A 16181-nucleotide genomic window follows, 5' to 3' on the forward strand; every position below is an offset into this window, starting at 1 on the left:
ATTCATCACTTTGCTCTAGAATCAAAACAATCGTCATCTGAGAGGACTGTAACTAGTGAACCTCGTCCAACGCGCTCGAAAGTAAGTACTACAATTACCTGGAACAATTATGTCTTGGGTATTTTGGGATATGCAATGGCCATGGCATACTTAATATTCACAGACTACCTTGAGAAGGGAAATGCGAACAACAATTAGATGAAAGAAATAAACACCGTATCTAGCAATTAAAACGGTATCAATCCTCAATTCTACTCCGAGCCCCTCAAGGACTTACACTTATAACTTCCAAGCAAACCCTCATTCTTACATTTCGTCTTTGACGCCCTAGAGATTACTTTATCCTTATTTTACTCTCTTCAATAATAAATGAACAATAATTGCAGCTTCGCAAAATAAAATAAAAAAACACATTTTCAGGTTGTAACTACAAAAAATAGCACATTTTTTAATCCCAGAAGTGATAATGTACCAACGAGTGTCTGTAACTATTACTCAGCGCGTCATATTAAAAAGAAAAGTGAAGGGGAGTATATAGATTTAAGGTTGTTAATCCTAAGCATTTTTTAGTGTGTGATTGTTTTTTGTTGATGACAATTTGAAATGTGTGTTTTTTTTTTATTTTCTCAAGATGTTCTCCTTACTATTTAATTATTGAGGAGGAATATTTTATTGCATTGAGTAGTTAGGTGTGAGACTAGGGATTTCTTGGGGAAGTTATCTTCCATATTATTGAATCAAAGATTGTCTGTTTTTCGACGCCTAATAGCTCCAAGTACTATTACTAGTAAATAATTAACTTTCTGGGAGAAAAAAAGTACAATAATTTTAAAGAGAGTTGTTAACACGTGTACATATAAATGACCTTTCGTGATGTGTCATGTCCATGACCATATGCCATTATGCTCATTTTTTTTTTTGTTTTTTGTTGTTACTTCAAAATATATAAAGTATGTACCTACAAATGGTTTTATATGTACGCTTTTTTTTTGTGTTTGGAATGTTCTTATCAGTCATCGATCCATATTTTTTTACTCCTTCCTTCTTTCCCCCTTTATTTAAAACATGAGAATTAAATACTAACATATTAGTATTTAGGAAGAGTGTTTGAAATTTTAGACAAATAAAAAAAAAGGCCTGAAGCGTGTATAAAAAAGTAAAGCGGGAGAGCACCAAGAAAGGTATGTAGCCTTACAACCTCCTCCCCCCCCTTTGATCCTTTCTATCCAACCTTTTTTGATTAACTTAAGTAAAGAAAACCATTTGATTGAATACTACAATTCAAGCAACAAGTTCTATGTTAAACATTAAGTGTGCAAACCATACAAAATGGGCTGTGGAATAAGTCATCTTCCAAAGATATTAGACTCCAATTCTCAGGTTCGTCATTTATACGTTACTTTTATATTAAAAAATATTTGGTTAAAAGGTAAAAACTTTAATTGAAGATTATTTATTTGTCTTAATTTTTTGTTCTATGTACATTCTATAATCAGGGGTGGTTTTAAGGGGGCATTAGCCCTAGGCCTCACTCCTACTTGGAGCCCGTGTTGGGTTTTTTTTTTCTAATTTTTTTGAGTTATATACACTAAGATGGCCATAAAAATAAGAAATACCTTATCTTAAAAAAAAAGTTATTTAAATAAAATTAAATATGTATATTATTTATTAAAAAAGGCCGTTTAGATAATAAATTTATATTTTTTCAATAAAAAATCCAATTTATCTTTACGCCAGGGCATGTTCCGCTAAAACCAGCCCTCTGTACAATATTTTAGTCATTTTTCCCTTCATCAACTCATCTTCTTATTTTAAGAAAGGATCACCTGATAGAACCTCTGGACACGAAACTTTGAAGCACCTTTTGGAGGAATCACATGAATACTTCTCATCTTCTGATGGGGATTTAGATCACCAACTGTTTCAAAGAACTAATATACTAAGGGGATCCACAAGTTCTTCCTCTAGCCATGACATTCACTTTCACAAGGAACAACAAATTATTGAGGTATATTTAGTTTAAAAAAAAAAAACAATTTATCAGTACAGATGGAGCCTTTTATTACCTCCGACAAAAAAAGTTGTGTTTTCGCCTCGGTTTGTTTGATTGTAATCAGGATTAATTAAAAAGCTACAGATCCCCATCAAATTTTGAGAGTTCAAGGTTACAGAAAAAATTATTTTTTATTTTTGAAGCAGTTTTAAGGATAAAGTTACAAATTGATTTTTTGGTGAAACTTTGTAAAAAGACTATTATTATGTTAAGAGTCGAACACCAGTAATTTTTGTGGGGTTAAGATCACACAAAATGTTAAAAAAACGCAAAATCAACCATAACTTTTGAAAAAATGAAGATAAATAACTCAAAGGAATGTTAATTTTTAGGGAAATTAATTTTAGGAGAAGGTTTGCACTCTACATTGTGCCCAATGCATTCTTTTGGTTCTCAGTGATATTTTTTCTATTATTCTCGATTCTATTTTTAAGTTCCCCCTTCAAATTGAGTCTTTCCGAATATCTACAAACTGGATTGTCGATTATGATGTAGCAGCTGTTTTGCTTATTCACAGAGGCAACATAGTTGGAAAACAAAATTCGCCAGAAAAGAGCAAAACTTTAACCGAGGTTTTTTTTTGGCCTTGAGAAAATTTAGAACCTCCTTTGCTCTTTCCAACCTTCTGAGCTTACTCTGTTCAGAGATAAGATGTCTTGGTGTCCTCCTCCGTGATTTTGCACAAAAGTCATGCCGGATTGAAAATAATAAAATGCGTATAACTACATAAGATCCTCCCTGTAGAGTGTCTGACAAAAGAACTTCATTTTTTATAATGCACGGAAATTAAAATGTTTATTGATGCGATGTATGAAAATCCGTTCATTGCTTCAATTAATAATTTACAAAAAACGATTTTTTTAATTCATTTTCCTAATTTGAAATTGGGAAAATTCTTTGAACGCAATAAATTCTAAGGATAAAATTTATATAAATCTACGATTAAAACCCTCATATGAAATGTCAAGTAAGACTTTTAAATTGGTGTGGTATGTCTAAATCGGGTAATTGAATCATGATTTATTCGTGAAAAGCAACATTTTTAAGACCTTTGAGGAATCGCCAAAAACTAATTATGTATCTAATCAACTCACTTCTCACAAATATGGTATATGTTTGCATTTTTTGTTTAGAATAACTATCCCTTTAAAACCTTTCAATGAATTTTTTTTTTAAATGAATCAATTACAGGGTACTTAATATCCCTTAGTTTGGTTTATTCAGTGTACGGGCTACGTCACTTACTTTTCAAAACTATGTAAAACAAAACTTTACATGTGTACTATTATTATAAAATAAATACAAAACTTTTTTGATTTATAAAACTTGTATTGCATTTTGGAAAAACAAAGTTACATATATTGTCGCACCTTACACATACGAGGGTCGTTTGAAAAGTCCATGCAAAGTCCGAGATATGGCACTACTGGCGCGTATCGAGGTTAAGTTTAGTTAGTATCCTCTCTTGGAATAACACACACTAACTTTAAGCCAAATCGGTCCATTTATTTCTGTTTGGCATTTGTTTGAATTGAGTACAGACTTTTCATTTTTTGACCCATTGTTTAGATTGTTGTTTGGTTTCAGGAGTGTAGTGATGTATCTGTGTTTCATCTACAGTGACAAAACGACGCTTAAAGTCCTGTAGATTTTTCTGGAACAGCTTGCAAATCGTCCTTGCAGCACTTTACACGATTTTGTTTCTGGTCAAGCCTGAGCAGTGAGCACACATCTTGCGGGTAGCTTTGTCATGACCAAATGTTGATGCAAAATATTATGGTCGCCTTCATTCGAGATGCCCACAGCTCTAACAATCTTATGCACCTTCACTTTTCTGTTATCCATCACCATATCATGGATTTTATCAAGGATTTATGGAGTAGTAACCTCAACTGGGCGTCCAGAACGTTCAGTGTCACCTCTTCCCATATGGCCGCTCTGAAAATTTTGAAACCACTTATAAACTGTCCTAATCAGAGTCCCCTTAATGTTTATCTACCTTATTTTTAGTCTGTTGAGGTATTGTGTCTCTTTAGCTAAACTTACTCATGAACACTTAGATCAGATAATGAGGATTTCCATAGCCAGTCTGTAATTTCTTATTTTTCGCTTTATTTCAAGCCAATTATGACCCGTTTTGTTCGATAGCTTATTGCAAAATAGAATTCTACTTCATAATGCCAAAAAAATCCGACAACCAATTTTCACATACTTCTATTAAGCCCAAATTTGTACGCCCAACTGCGTTGGCTATGGATAGGAACAGCTAGTTTTTACTTGGTGACAGGTACGGACTACAAGGTAGATGCATAGGAACTTCCAAATCCGAGCTTCCCGAGCTTCTGACACGTCATCAAAGATGTGTGCAGTCTGACATTGTCTTGGGGAAACAAGATTTATTTCCTATTAGCCAATTTTAGCTGCTTCTGTTCCATCGCCAGCTTCAAACAGTCGAGTTATTTACAGTAAAGGGCAGAATTGAGTGTTTGGCCATAGGGGAATAGCTTAAAGTAGAATATTCCCCGCTGTTAATCCCAAAAAACTCACAGAAACACCTTCCTGGTAGTCCATACTGGCTTGGCCCTTGGCTCGGTCTTTATTAAACTCTTCTAAAAGTAATAATACTTTTTTCCTTCATTGTCAGGAATGGATTGACCAATTTGGAAAATTATTTTGTAAATAGATTCACTTGCGAAGATTTTTGCAAATCATATCATATGGAATCTGTTGATTTTAACTAGATTTTTTTTAATAATTAAAAGAAGAGTGACTCCATGATCGAGAAGTGATTGGAACTTTGTTATTTCTTAATTAATAAATTTTGAAGGGATTTTCAAATGTATCTTAGAATGAGAGAAAAAGTGTGGTAATTTTTCTGATTATTAATATATGCAACTGAATCAGTTTCTTTAGCTAATCATATGATTAACTATGCAATAAAATTTTAACTTCTTTTGTTCCCGGGTTTTAATAGTTTATATTTTCTTTTATGTCGAATAATACAAAACTTTTTTTTTCTTTTTCGTGTTCAACATTAGGATTTTTTTATTTTTAGCTCTCATTTTTTTAAGAACTAAATATTTAATAACTTAAAAGCTAAGACTTATTGAAAGTTCTATTTTTTTTTTTTTTAATTAGAGGTAATTTAAAGTCAGATTATTGTCATTAAGATCTTAAATAAGATCATTATAAGCCTCAAAAGAAAATGGTCATTTTTATCAATTTTTGTTACCTATAAGCAAACCATTACAACGCAGGAACACAACTGTTTGTTGCTGCATATGATTAGCAGAGATCAATAAGAAATACAAGAGAATCCCGGAACTCGGCACTAATTCGTTTAAAAGGAATGTTGTGAAGTGACCCAGACAATTTCCGAATTAATTTCCCAACTAACGCCAACTAGGGGTATGTGAAGACGGAAATACAAATTGTATTTTGTTTATATAATTTACTTGAATCGCAATTTGACCCACATTTCGATGATTAACTTTTTTTTTCTTACCATTTTGGGCCGAACTCCGAAATAGTAAGCACTGAAGCCAGTGGCATGGAAACCGTAGGTGTATAGGTGCTACTCTTTGGTATTTATCTCAAGATATTGGGATATTGACATTACTTTAGGACATGCAACAATAATTGATTACTTTCGTTTGATTATATGAATTATATTTTCAAACTTTGTTTTTTCTAAAGCGTTAAGAGTTTAGTCCCCGTTGAATGAAAATTATTCTATACACTAATCAATTTCAGCAGATATTATTAATGGTGAAGAAGAATATAAAATATAACGGATTCAAGGTGAAAGTCAAATTGCATTGATATTTCGTTAACTATTATTAGTTTCCTTTAGGGGGAATCCATGGATATTTTCTAAAATTCTGAGTGGTATCCCTACCATTGACCAACACTTTCTTAGACTAAATAGAAAACTTATAGAATAAAATTAAGATAGCGCGAATATGACATCATCATTAAATGCTAGTAACACCCCTGTACAACTTCACATTACCAATTGAATCTGTTCAAAAAAACTTTATACCAATAAAAATGGCACTAAGGCAATGCCAAAGATTACTTTAAAAAAGTTAACGCCTTATAATCAATAGTGAATTGCAGTTATTTACTTATTAGTATTTTTTTATTTTTACATAACTGAGGATAGCGACGCCACCTTGTGTCTATTATTGTTTAGTTTAATCTATGTAATCCGCCATACACACATTTGAAAATATTTTATGGTGTCACTGACATAGAAGGTCACTGACATAGAAGGTCAATTTTCCGGGTTATGCACATATGGAGTATTTATCAGGCCCCCTTTGTCATATACAAATGTCTACGACCTTGATAATATTTAGGTCATATACGAAATCTAACTCAGAAGGTAATTAAATAAATTGAAATAATAATAATATAATTCACATGAGTTGGAGATTTATATCATGGAGAAAACAATTTATTTTTTTACGTAAACAGTTCTTAATAAAAGGAATATTCATTTTCCCATTTTTATGTGAAGGTTTTCCATTTCATAAAGTTTTTCAACGACAAGTTAATTTGATATTTAATTTTCTATTTATTTATTTTCTTGTCAAGTGCTTTCTCCTCATTAAATATATCAATACATTTTAGGATCAGAGTTGTAAAAAAGATCCTAATCCCAGTAAGTTAAAACCAACAAGTTTATTATGGTAATCTGCAAAATATTGTTCCTCTTATTAATCCTTCCTCCCTCTTATGAAAATTCAAACTTATTGTCAGTCGTGGTTGATTTCAATATGACCATGTCGTTACCTTTAGTGTGTTACGCAATCTTTCCTCCGAAAAGAAAGTAGAAGAAAAAAAGGCCCCAAATCACTTGGTTGTTTCCAACCCTGGAATTATTCAATAATTGCAGGGGCGTCCGCAGAGGGCAAGGAGACTGGAGGGGATGTAGCTCCCTCAACTTGATCTCTAAAACTATTTTATACTCAACTTTAGCAAATTCGTAATCCTCAGGACTTTAAATGAACTCAAACGAAATCTGAGGACTCCATGAAATAATTCAAGGACTTGGACTTGCAAGCAAAGAATTGATTCTCGAATTGAAGTATACCAGGGGCGTCTGTAAAGCTGGGCTGGAAGGGTTTGACCCTTTCAAAATCAAGGGATATTTGTCGTTATTACTCAAAATTATTGCATTGTAGGGAGACATTTTAAATGTCAAGAAGGACAAAACAAATTTTTTCTAAGCTTTCTTTTTTTTTTGTAAAATTCAGGCTTGGTCCAAAAATTAACTGTTAAATTTTTTCCAAAAATTAAGCCTCCTTCCAAACAAAAACAAAAAAAGTTCTTCAAACGTCCCTGTGTTCGGATATTTCCTCATATCATGGACAACGGGCTGGGGAGAAATTATTCTCTCTAACTCAATGAACGTAGATTTGCGCCAGATCGTTCCTTCAGAAGGAAATATACTTCCTGTCTAATGGACTTCCACATTAGATTCCTAGGTCAGACGGAGTAAATGTAATACTATAGTGTTTACTGTAATCATGTACTTTTCCTCATCTCTGTTAGTGACTGCACTTTTACAAATAAATAGATATTTTCCTTATAATATTCTCAAACTTATGCATTATTTATAGAATGAAAATCACATTTCAAAATACATATGCATACTCGTATGGGTCTTATAGAAGGAGATCCGTGTATGTACATGTTACACAAATATTGGATACGTATCCGACATTTTGTGCATTGAGCAATCCTATTGCTATAATTATTTAGTATCAAAGTTCATAATAATAAAAACATGTTTTAAGTAGAGATTATAGTATACAATTACTCCCAGAGGAGACCGTAAAAAAATAGAAAAACTAAAAACCCTTCAACTAACTTTTAAGAACATATAGAATTTACGTACACCACTATCAAGATCGAACTAGTAATTCCAATATACTCTCTCTATATATATATATAATTGTATGTATGAAGTGACTTATGTGTGGCATTTATAGACTTTACACAAAAGTTCAATAAACTTGAGAAATAATCCATTCAAAAGTATGTAGGGGGCTCGGGAACAGTTGCAATGTACTCGAGAATTGCGATTTGATTACACAATCAAAGACTCATGACTTGATTTGAACTCGAAAGCTACTACTCGCGACTTGACTTAGATGCCAAACTCGAAAGTCATCTCAATTATTCACTGGGTATGAATGACTTATGAACATTTTATCTTTCTGAGGACTTGAAATTGTCTCTTTAACTTGAACTGGTGAAAAAAGACTTCAGTAGATACGTTTTTGGAACTGTTGCTCCTTGGGACATGTCCTTAACTGTTGATTCTTTGAATTTTTTCTAATAATGTCCATGGTTGATTAAGGCAAATAGAATATATAAGATGTATTATGAACTATGAACAAAAGGATTGCACATATCCTGGACAAAAGATGAATGCTTTTAGTATAATGTAATATAATCTATATATTTTTTTACTTTGTTATATAATTTACTTGCAAAGGGTTACCTGACGTTGCTCAGCCTAAGGAGGAAGCGGGAAATCACATTGACAATGGGCAATGTTATTTTTTCTTTATGTTTATACCCCTTCGGTGCAGGCAAGCTTTATAATATCGCAATTGTATAAGATATATATGTATGTACTATTATGAATTTATAAATCAAAATAGCATACCAACTTATATTCATAAAAAATGTATAGTTGAGAAGTCCATATTTTTTTGTTGCACAAAATTGTCAATTCAAAATTCGCAAGAAAAATGCAGAAAAATATTTTGCACTAATTTTGCAATAAAATTAATAAATATAATTTATTGGCATTGTAGAGAGAAACACAAACCTATCAATATTTTTTTTCGTACTTGCAAAAAAAAAACAAGTTTGGAGGATACTGTTGTTGGTTAAATACTCCTAAAAATTTTCAGTGTTACAATTAGAGTAGGATTCGAGTTGAAATTATCGTATTTGATCGATTTCGATGATTGAAGTCAAGTCGAGTTTAATTAAGGCTCATATTTTATTTCAAGTTTCTAAAATCGGGTTCGAGTTTACTATCAAGAAATAACTCCAAGGTCCAAGGGCCACGAAGTATTTATTGTTCTTAAATAAAAAATAACGTTTATAACATAAACATATCCCATGGCGCTTGGCCTGACAGTTAAAACTGTCAATTATATACTGTAAGAGTGTGGTGGTCCTTAGATCTAGTTATCACTTGTATTAATAATTGTTTGTGATGTTAGCTGAATTTTACTACATGAGTATTTTCGAGTTTAAAAAAATACTCAAGGAATTACAAGCTTTACTCGTTACTCGCTTGAATACTCGTTACTTGTCTGAACACTCGAGTATCACCTTAACACTTATTGCTCCCTAAGAAACTGGTCAGTCAAAAATGTCCTATTTTTTAATGAATTATTGAAACTTGTCATTTAATTATTTGTGTAGTTCTCTAAAGGGCTCTGTATTTTTAATTGAATATATTATATATGTACATATAAAAAAATCTTATAATAAAAAAATATTAGTATACCAGAAGGACTATAATAAATTTAAAATAAGGTAATTGATGACCACTCACAATTGTTTTCGTAATATGAAATTTAGTTTGACTTATTTGAATCGTGGTCATAAGGTTAATTCAATAGTTTATGTAGTTCATAAATAAATATTTTAGTATAGTATGGTTATAACTTGTAGCAAATTTGTTTTTAGTGACACCTATGCTTATTAATATGAATTCTTATTAATAACAGTATAAAGAAAAATAAAAAAATTTAGACGACAAAGTAATTGCAAGCAATGTCGAGTACTCCCGCTAGTCTTTAAAAAATCAAACAAAGATTATTTTTAAAAAGAACTGGGGTTATGAGTACATGTTGCAGAGAATCTCTACCAGTGGGAAAACATCAATCCTAAATTTTGTAAAGAAAGGAAGATTTATATGTTAAAAGAAAAAGAAAAAAGGAATCCCTCGTTTTGGTAACTTCCAAGTAATACTCTGTTTTGCCCACGAGCCGAGTTTTTTGTGTCTTTTTTATTTACTTGATAAGACTCGAGTACCAATTTACGATTTTTGTTCATGACAAATCACTAATAATTGTTATAATCTGTAGGTTATGGCGCCGTTCCTATCCTTTGTTATGAATAATTACATTATTTTTTGTAAATTTGGCATCGTCAGTATTCCTTTCTTTTGAATAGTTATTTATAAATTTGTATTTTCCAGGAATAATTTGATATCGAAAATAGATAACTAGATGCTTGATTACTCGAGAGTCGAGAATCATGTAAATATTTCGAGTTTCCTTGGTTCGAGTTTAAAAAAAAAAAGATATTTTGGACGAGTTCGAGTAATAATCGAATCCAACTGTAGTTGCAACCGTTCCTGGCTATATGAACAGTTGCAACATTTAGCGTGTCATATGTAATTTGTGGAAAAATATGTGACCTTTATAATCTGTAAATAAATTTAAACAGTAATCAGCTCAAGTTGTTGAGGCAAAAGCAAATATGGCCAAAAAAAAGTCCCCGGTCTCCCCTACGAACTTGTTTCTAATGTTAATGTATAATTTTATGTTCAAGTGAACGGGTCATTAAAAAAATAATTTATATAAAGTGTAATAAAGTAAGAAAAAATAAAAAAATAATAATAATTCAAAAATGAGATACATGTTTAATAATGTAATAGTTTCATCTCAAATTTGATATTTCCCCCTAGTTAATTCAAGTCTAAGTCAGGTTTTTTTTTAGATCTTAAATCATGCTACATCTATGGAGAGTTATAAAAGTTCAAATCAATCGTTATATCAACCAACAATGATATCCTGTTACTAATTAATCAACTTGAGTAAACAAGGTGATTTCGTAACTTGGTTTATAGCTTTGGCTCTTGTTCTTTGCATATTTCTAAATATTCACACAAGGAATTATACTTGATTTGTTTTTTTAATTATAGGATTAGTTACATAATTATTTATTGTTCTGATTGATTATATCTAGATATGCATAGTATTTAATTTATTTGTGTGATTGTTTTTTGCATAGTGGCCTGAATTTTATGTATGTAATGACTCAGATACTATCCCAGTTTTTTTAAGGAACACACTTCCTTTTGTTTTTTTTGTATTTGGGAAAATATTTTGCTTATATTTTAATGTCATAAATGGTAAACTATGTACAATAATCTCTCGTTAACTTTAAATACAATTGAACATTTTATGATATATTTTTATCAATTCAAGAAATGACCAATTTTAAGTGACAGAGGCGACTGCAGGGGGTGAGCTGGAGGGGATGTAGTCTCACCCCCCCAATCAAGGATTTTTTTGCTTTTACCAGAATTTATTTTCGTCAAACTGAAAAAATTTTACAGGAAAATAGAGGCAATTTTTTTAAGAATTCCTTTAAAAAAAAGTTCATTCCACCAAATTACAGCAAAGCAAAAAGGTTTATTAAGTTTCAAAAACCAAGCCCTCTCAAAATATAATCCTGCAGATCCTCTGGACAATTAGGAATTCTTGATTTCTTGTAAAGTGACGGATATTTGTTAAGTTATCAACCTTCTACAATTAAGCCTTATTATCTTATTAATCTATTATAATATACCACTTTTGATTCATTTTATTTTTATTCCAGGTTAATGATAATCGTCAATACTCGGTTGCACTTTTGGATCCAAAGGATGCAATCGAGGGGAAATTAGACTCGACGTCAGATGCTGAGTCAGGGATCGAACTTACTGATCATAAAAATAGTGAAGGAGCCTTTATTGGAGAGGAGTGCATTCCACCCAAGCCCCTTAGAGTCACCCAATTCGAAGAAGCTCAAATCTCAATAGTTGAAGTTGAAGACGACGAGGAAAACGAAAACCAGTCGAGACATGAGAGCCCAAACCATGATATCTTTTCTGAATTAAAGAGTGAAGAGGTATCAAGCATACAGAATTTAGGTGATGTTCAAAATCCTCTTAATATGGAAGAGGCACGGACTTCATCCCTTATTGTGAACTATGAAGAAGAAATTGAAGAAGAATCAAACCCTGAAGAACTTGTAAATCTGCCAGAGATTTCTACTCATGAAAAAGAATCCTATAAAGATTTGTCAATAACACAAACCACGTTAGAAAAATATGATCCAGGTAATCCCAATGAGTCCAAACTTCATGCTGACGCTGGTTCCTTAATTCTTGATATGGAACCATTGAATTTAGAACATGATTCTGAGGAAATAATTGTCGTCGAAGAGGATAATGAATTTTCATCATTCACGGATTTGGAAATCATAGAGACTGAAATTCATACTATTGTAAATGAGGCTGTCTGATGAAAGGGAATTATTTTTTATATAAATATATTTTAATTTGTAACAAATATTTTATGGAATTAATCTCATAAATAAATGAAATTAAATAATTTTGATACAAATCAAATTATTTTTACTTTTGGAGGGTTTGTTTTATATATACAAGATGTCATCGATTAGTCAGTCCAATTATTCTAGAGTGATCAACAATTCTCTTTTAACCTGACATTATTATCCTCTTTAATGTCCTGTACATATACTTTATTTTAAATTTTTTAAATGTCCGGTTTTTTTTAAAGAACACATGGATGGAATTAGATTAAAAATAAAAGTAAAATTAAACATTGTTCTGAAATCCCAAATTTTTGGGAAAAAACAAAATTTTGTGTCTAGTCGAAAAAACAAAACAAATAAAAAGTTGTTTTTTTAAATTATATTCATTACAAAATACTTCTCCCTAGATCGGACCACATTTCCCCTTTTTGTATCAAAATATGGTCACTTTACGTTATTGTATCTCGAAACCTTTTTTTTAAAAGAAAGAAGGGTAAAAAAAAACCCAAAATCATTTGGTAGTAAGCCAATTCATCTCAACTATGAACCAGTCATGACAATCCAGTGTAGAATGGGCATGCTAAATAAAGAAACGTAAAATCAACATGGTAACCCTGACAATTTGGAGAATTGTTTTGGAGGAGAGAAAGAATAAGGCTCTTGACGTTTCATTAGATCAGCTACAATCCGCTGTAATATGAGAGGAAGGAGAAAAGGATATAAACTAGAAATTCATTCTTTAGATTACCAATTCCAAAAAAAAAAAACGGCCCACCTAAAAAATCCACAGGATTTAGATCACTGCTATGAATTCATAGTTCGCGAAGAATCTTCTTTTCCCAGGTTGTTACCTTTATTTTATCTTGCAACCTTTCTTTACAAAAAAGAAAAAGAAAGTTCCAAATCCGTAAGCAATGCCATAATCAAGTTTTTGTTATTAGTGGACCTAGTTGGAGTGACTGCATGGACAACTCGCTTATAAAAGGCTGATAAATAATACTAATTATAAGATAAAAGGGACCATGGTTAATTGTTAGCCATGTCTTAGTAAGAATCTATTCAAATTCATGCAATCAACGTTCAAAATACTGTGAAATATTAGTGAGGTTACGCTGTGGTCCCTATATCAGTATTTTGATTTTATTTATCAATTATTATTCTGATAACATAGAATTAACTGATAAATAAATGCAAAATAGTTTATTATATTATATTATGTCATTCATTTTTACGATTTTTTAAATTCAATTACCTGTTTCATTTTATAACTAGTATATTATCCTAAATGAAAGAAGGAATTGAATTTAAAAAACCTATTTAATTAATGTATCAACGAAATGAATAGATTTTTTTTTTACTTATACTAATCAAGCAAAGTGTTTATGTTTTTTTATTTGTCGGAGGATGTCTAATTTTTAACAAAGAGTTCATATTAAAAAAAAAAAAAAAAAAAGGAAGGATCTAATATTAAATGAAAAATAATGAACGTCACTTTAGATAAAGTTTAGTAACGATCCTATGTACGCTTAGTGGCTCATATCAAACAAGAAAAGACAGGAGACAAAATATATATTTGATTGTAAACTCTAAGCATTCTTTTAGTGTGCGAGTGTTTTTGTTGTTTGCAACCTGATTGATGTATTTTATTTTTTCTTTATTCTTTCATTTTTGAGGAGAGGTCATCTAAGTCTAAAGTGAGTACGTATGAATTTGTTTATGAAAAACAGACAGTAACACTGAGGGGATTTCTTGGGGAGTTATCTTCTATATTGTTAAAAGAAAACACACACAATCAAAGTTTGTCTGTTGTCAGTAATTAAATGTTCTCTTCTCAAGAATAAAAAATAATAATAACAATTTGAGGGAAAATGAATATGATTGATGTGCCAGAGGGTACTTTACTTCGTAGATAAACCTTATTTTCATAAAGTCAAAGTAACTATATATAAAAGTCAAGGATCTTCTAAGGCAGTCTGGTTGGTGTTAGCTGACGCGGTGACGTCACTGTTGAGGCAGTTCAGATAATTTCATTGAAGTTAATTTGTAGCAGGATCACTGAGTCCCAGCACGAGCCTTTGACCAAGACGCAAAGGACTTAGATTCTCGTTTACAAATCGGAAAAAGGAGTCAAGTGTGAGGAAGCAAATGGGCCTTTGTTTTGGGAGCGCAAATGCAAAAAATTGCAAAAATAACTTTCATTGAGGAAAAGGGAATTGTGTCAGTACAAAACCAAGAGCAAGTTACTAAACTCAAAGAATTTTAAACAAAGTTTAATAAAGACCACACTAGAAAAGAGCCACTCCAAATCCAAGTAGGAAGAATTATAGATCCCTTAAGGAATTTCAATCGAGGATACTCTAAAGAGGATGTAACCACTACTCTCATCTTACGAGGCATTTGTTTTCGAAATTTATCTATTGCTAATACAGAGAGCGATCTAAAGAAGGTGGATGCACTCTTTATGATATTTTTCAAGTTGTCATACAAAAAATATTATTCCGTTTCATTCATTGTATTACAATTATATCGGATGGAATAAAAGTAGATAATATTATACATATATTCATATAATTAAACTTTCGATAAATCATCCATTAAGGCACCTTATATTAAAAATTATTTTAAAAATGATGAAAAAATATTCATATTTGACTCAGTGCATATTTTCAAAAATCCTAATTTATTATATTAATCAATAGAAAATATGTATATTATATAAAATACGAGTTTAAATATGGAAGAATAATAATAATATACTATAAAAGCGGCTCTCCATACTGTAGTTAACGCTCTCATTGCAAGTGATCCCATTAAGATCCCACTCTGAATTTGGATATGTTTGACAACATATATTGAGACATGTCTTACCGAAATTAAAACAAAATTGGCTTTACTACTTGACAGGGGCGTCATTTTAAAGGACGCCCCAAACTTTTATTTTTGATTAAAATAAGATGATGATCCAATATAAATCATAGTTTGTATTTTTGTGCATCTTTTGACGTATTTTTTGTTAAAATTGAGCAACTACGAGATGGTCTTTTGAACAACACTGTTCAAACGCATAAGACCCTACTTTGAGCGGCCCAGGTGAGTCACAGAACCCTAATATTTCACACACTCTCTTGTTTATATGGAAAAGCCAGCTCACCAAAAATCATCAAAATCGGTGATGATCATGTTGTAAATTGAAAAACAGGGTGTACACTTTACGTTGAATATAGTCATTAACAGGGGTAATGACTATATTGTCCATAACGCTTTTCCGACTGATATTTGACTTAGTATTGACGTCAAAGAGTATAACTATTACCAAGAGTATATATTCACATTATACATATCAATTAGTCAAAAATTACATCATTGATATATTGCCCATTCATGTAATAATATTCAATCCTTATCCCAAGTACACTTGACTAAATCCTGCGTTTAAAATGGTTCATCCCTTTTTTTGTTTGCAACTTTTCAATTTTAATATAATAACTAATGATCTTTGAAAAGTGTCCAAATCCTCGTGATCATAATTTATATACTCTTAACAACAATACAAACGACCTCTCACTTCAATGTAATTTTTTTTTAACATTAAAAAAAGTACCTATGTGTTGGTAATCTGCAAAATATTAATGTTCACTGTTCTTATTAATTATTTCTCCCTATTTTAAAAATTCAAAGGTATTACAGAGTATACTTTATTTAGTGATATTTTTCAGTAGATAATAATTGTTTATCAAAGTTCCCAACATATACTTTTCCTTTG

The 16181-nt window shown here is 31.2% G+C and overlaps 1 protein-coding gene across 1 annotated transcript; it reads left to right on the forward strand.

The window, feature by feature from the left end:
• Positions 1–1213: 1213 nt before the first annotated feature.
• LOC121115949 (uncharacterized) lies at positions 1214–12389 on the forward strand. The gene is made up of 3 exons (XM_040710140.2): positions 1214–1380; positions 1817–2008; positions 11699–12389. The coding sequence occupies exons 1-3, from the start codon at positions 1330–1332 to the stop codon at positions 12383–12385; spliced, it is 930 nt and encodes a 309-aa protein (XP_040566074.1). The 5' UTR covers positions 1214–1329; the 3' UTR covers positions 12386–12389.
• The last annotated feature ends 3792 nt before the right edge of the window (positions 12390–16181 follow it).

This window comes from Lepeophtheirus salmonis, chromosome 1 (genome assembly GCF_016086655.4).
Source record: "Lepeophtheirus salmonis chromosome 1, UVic_Lsal_1.4, whole genome shotgun sequence".
Lineage (NCBI taxonomy): Eukaryota > Metazoa > Arthropoda > Copepoda > Siphonostomatoida > Caligidae > Lepeophtheirus > Lepeophtheirus salmonis.

Excerpts from the sequence above, each read along its gene's own strand:
- LOC121115949 (XM_040710140.2), top strand. The coding sequence starts at position 1,330 with ATGGGCTGTGGAATAAGTCATCTTCCAAAGATATTAGACTCCAATTCT. Across the intron at positions 1,381-1,816 it reads TATTAGACTCCAATTCTCAG|AAAGGATCACCTGATAGAAC; the intron begins GTTCGTCATTTA and ends TCTTATTTTAAG. Across the intron at positions 2,009-11,698 it reads AGGAACAACAAATTATTGAG|GTTAATGATAATCGTCAATA; the intron begins GTATATTTAGTT and ends TTTTTATTCCAG.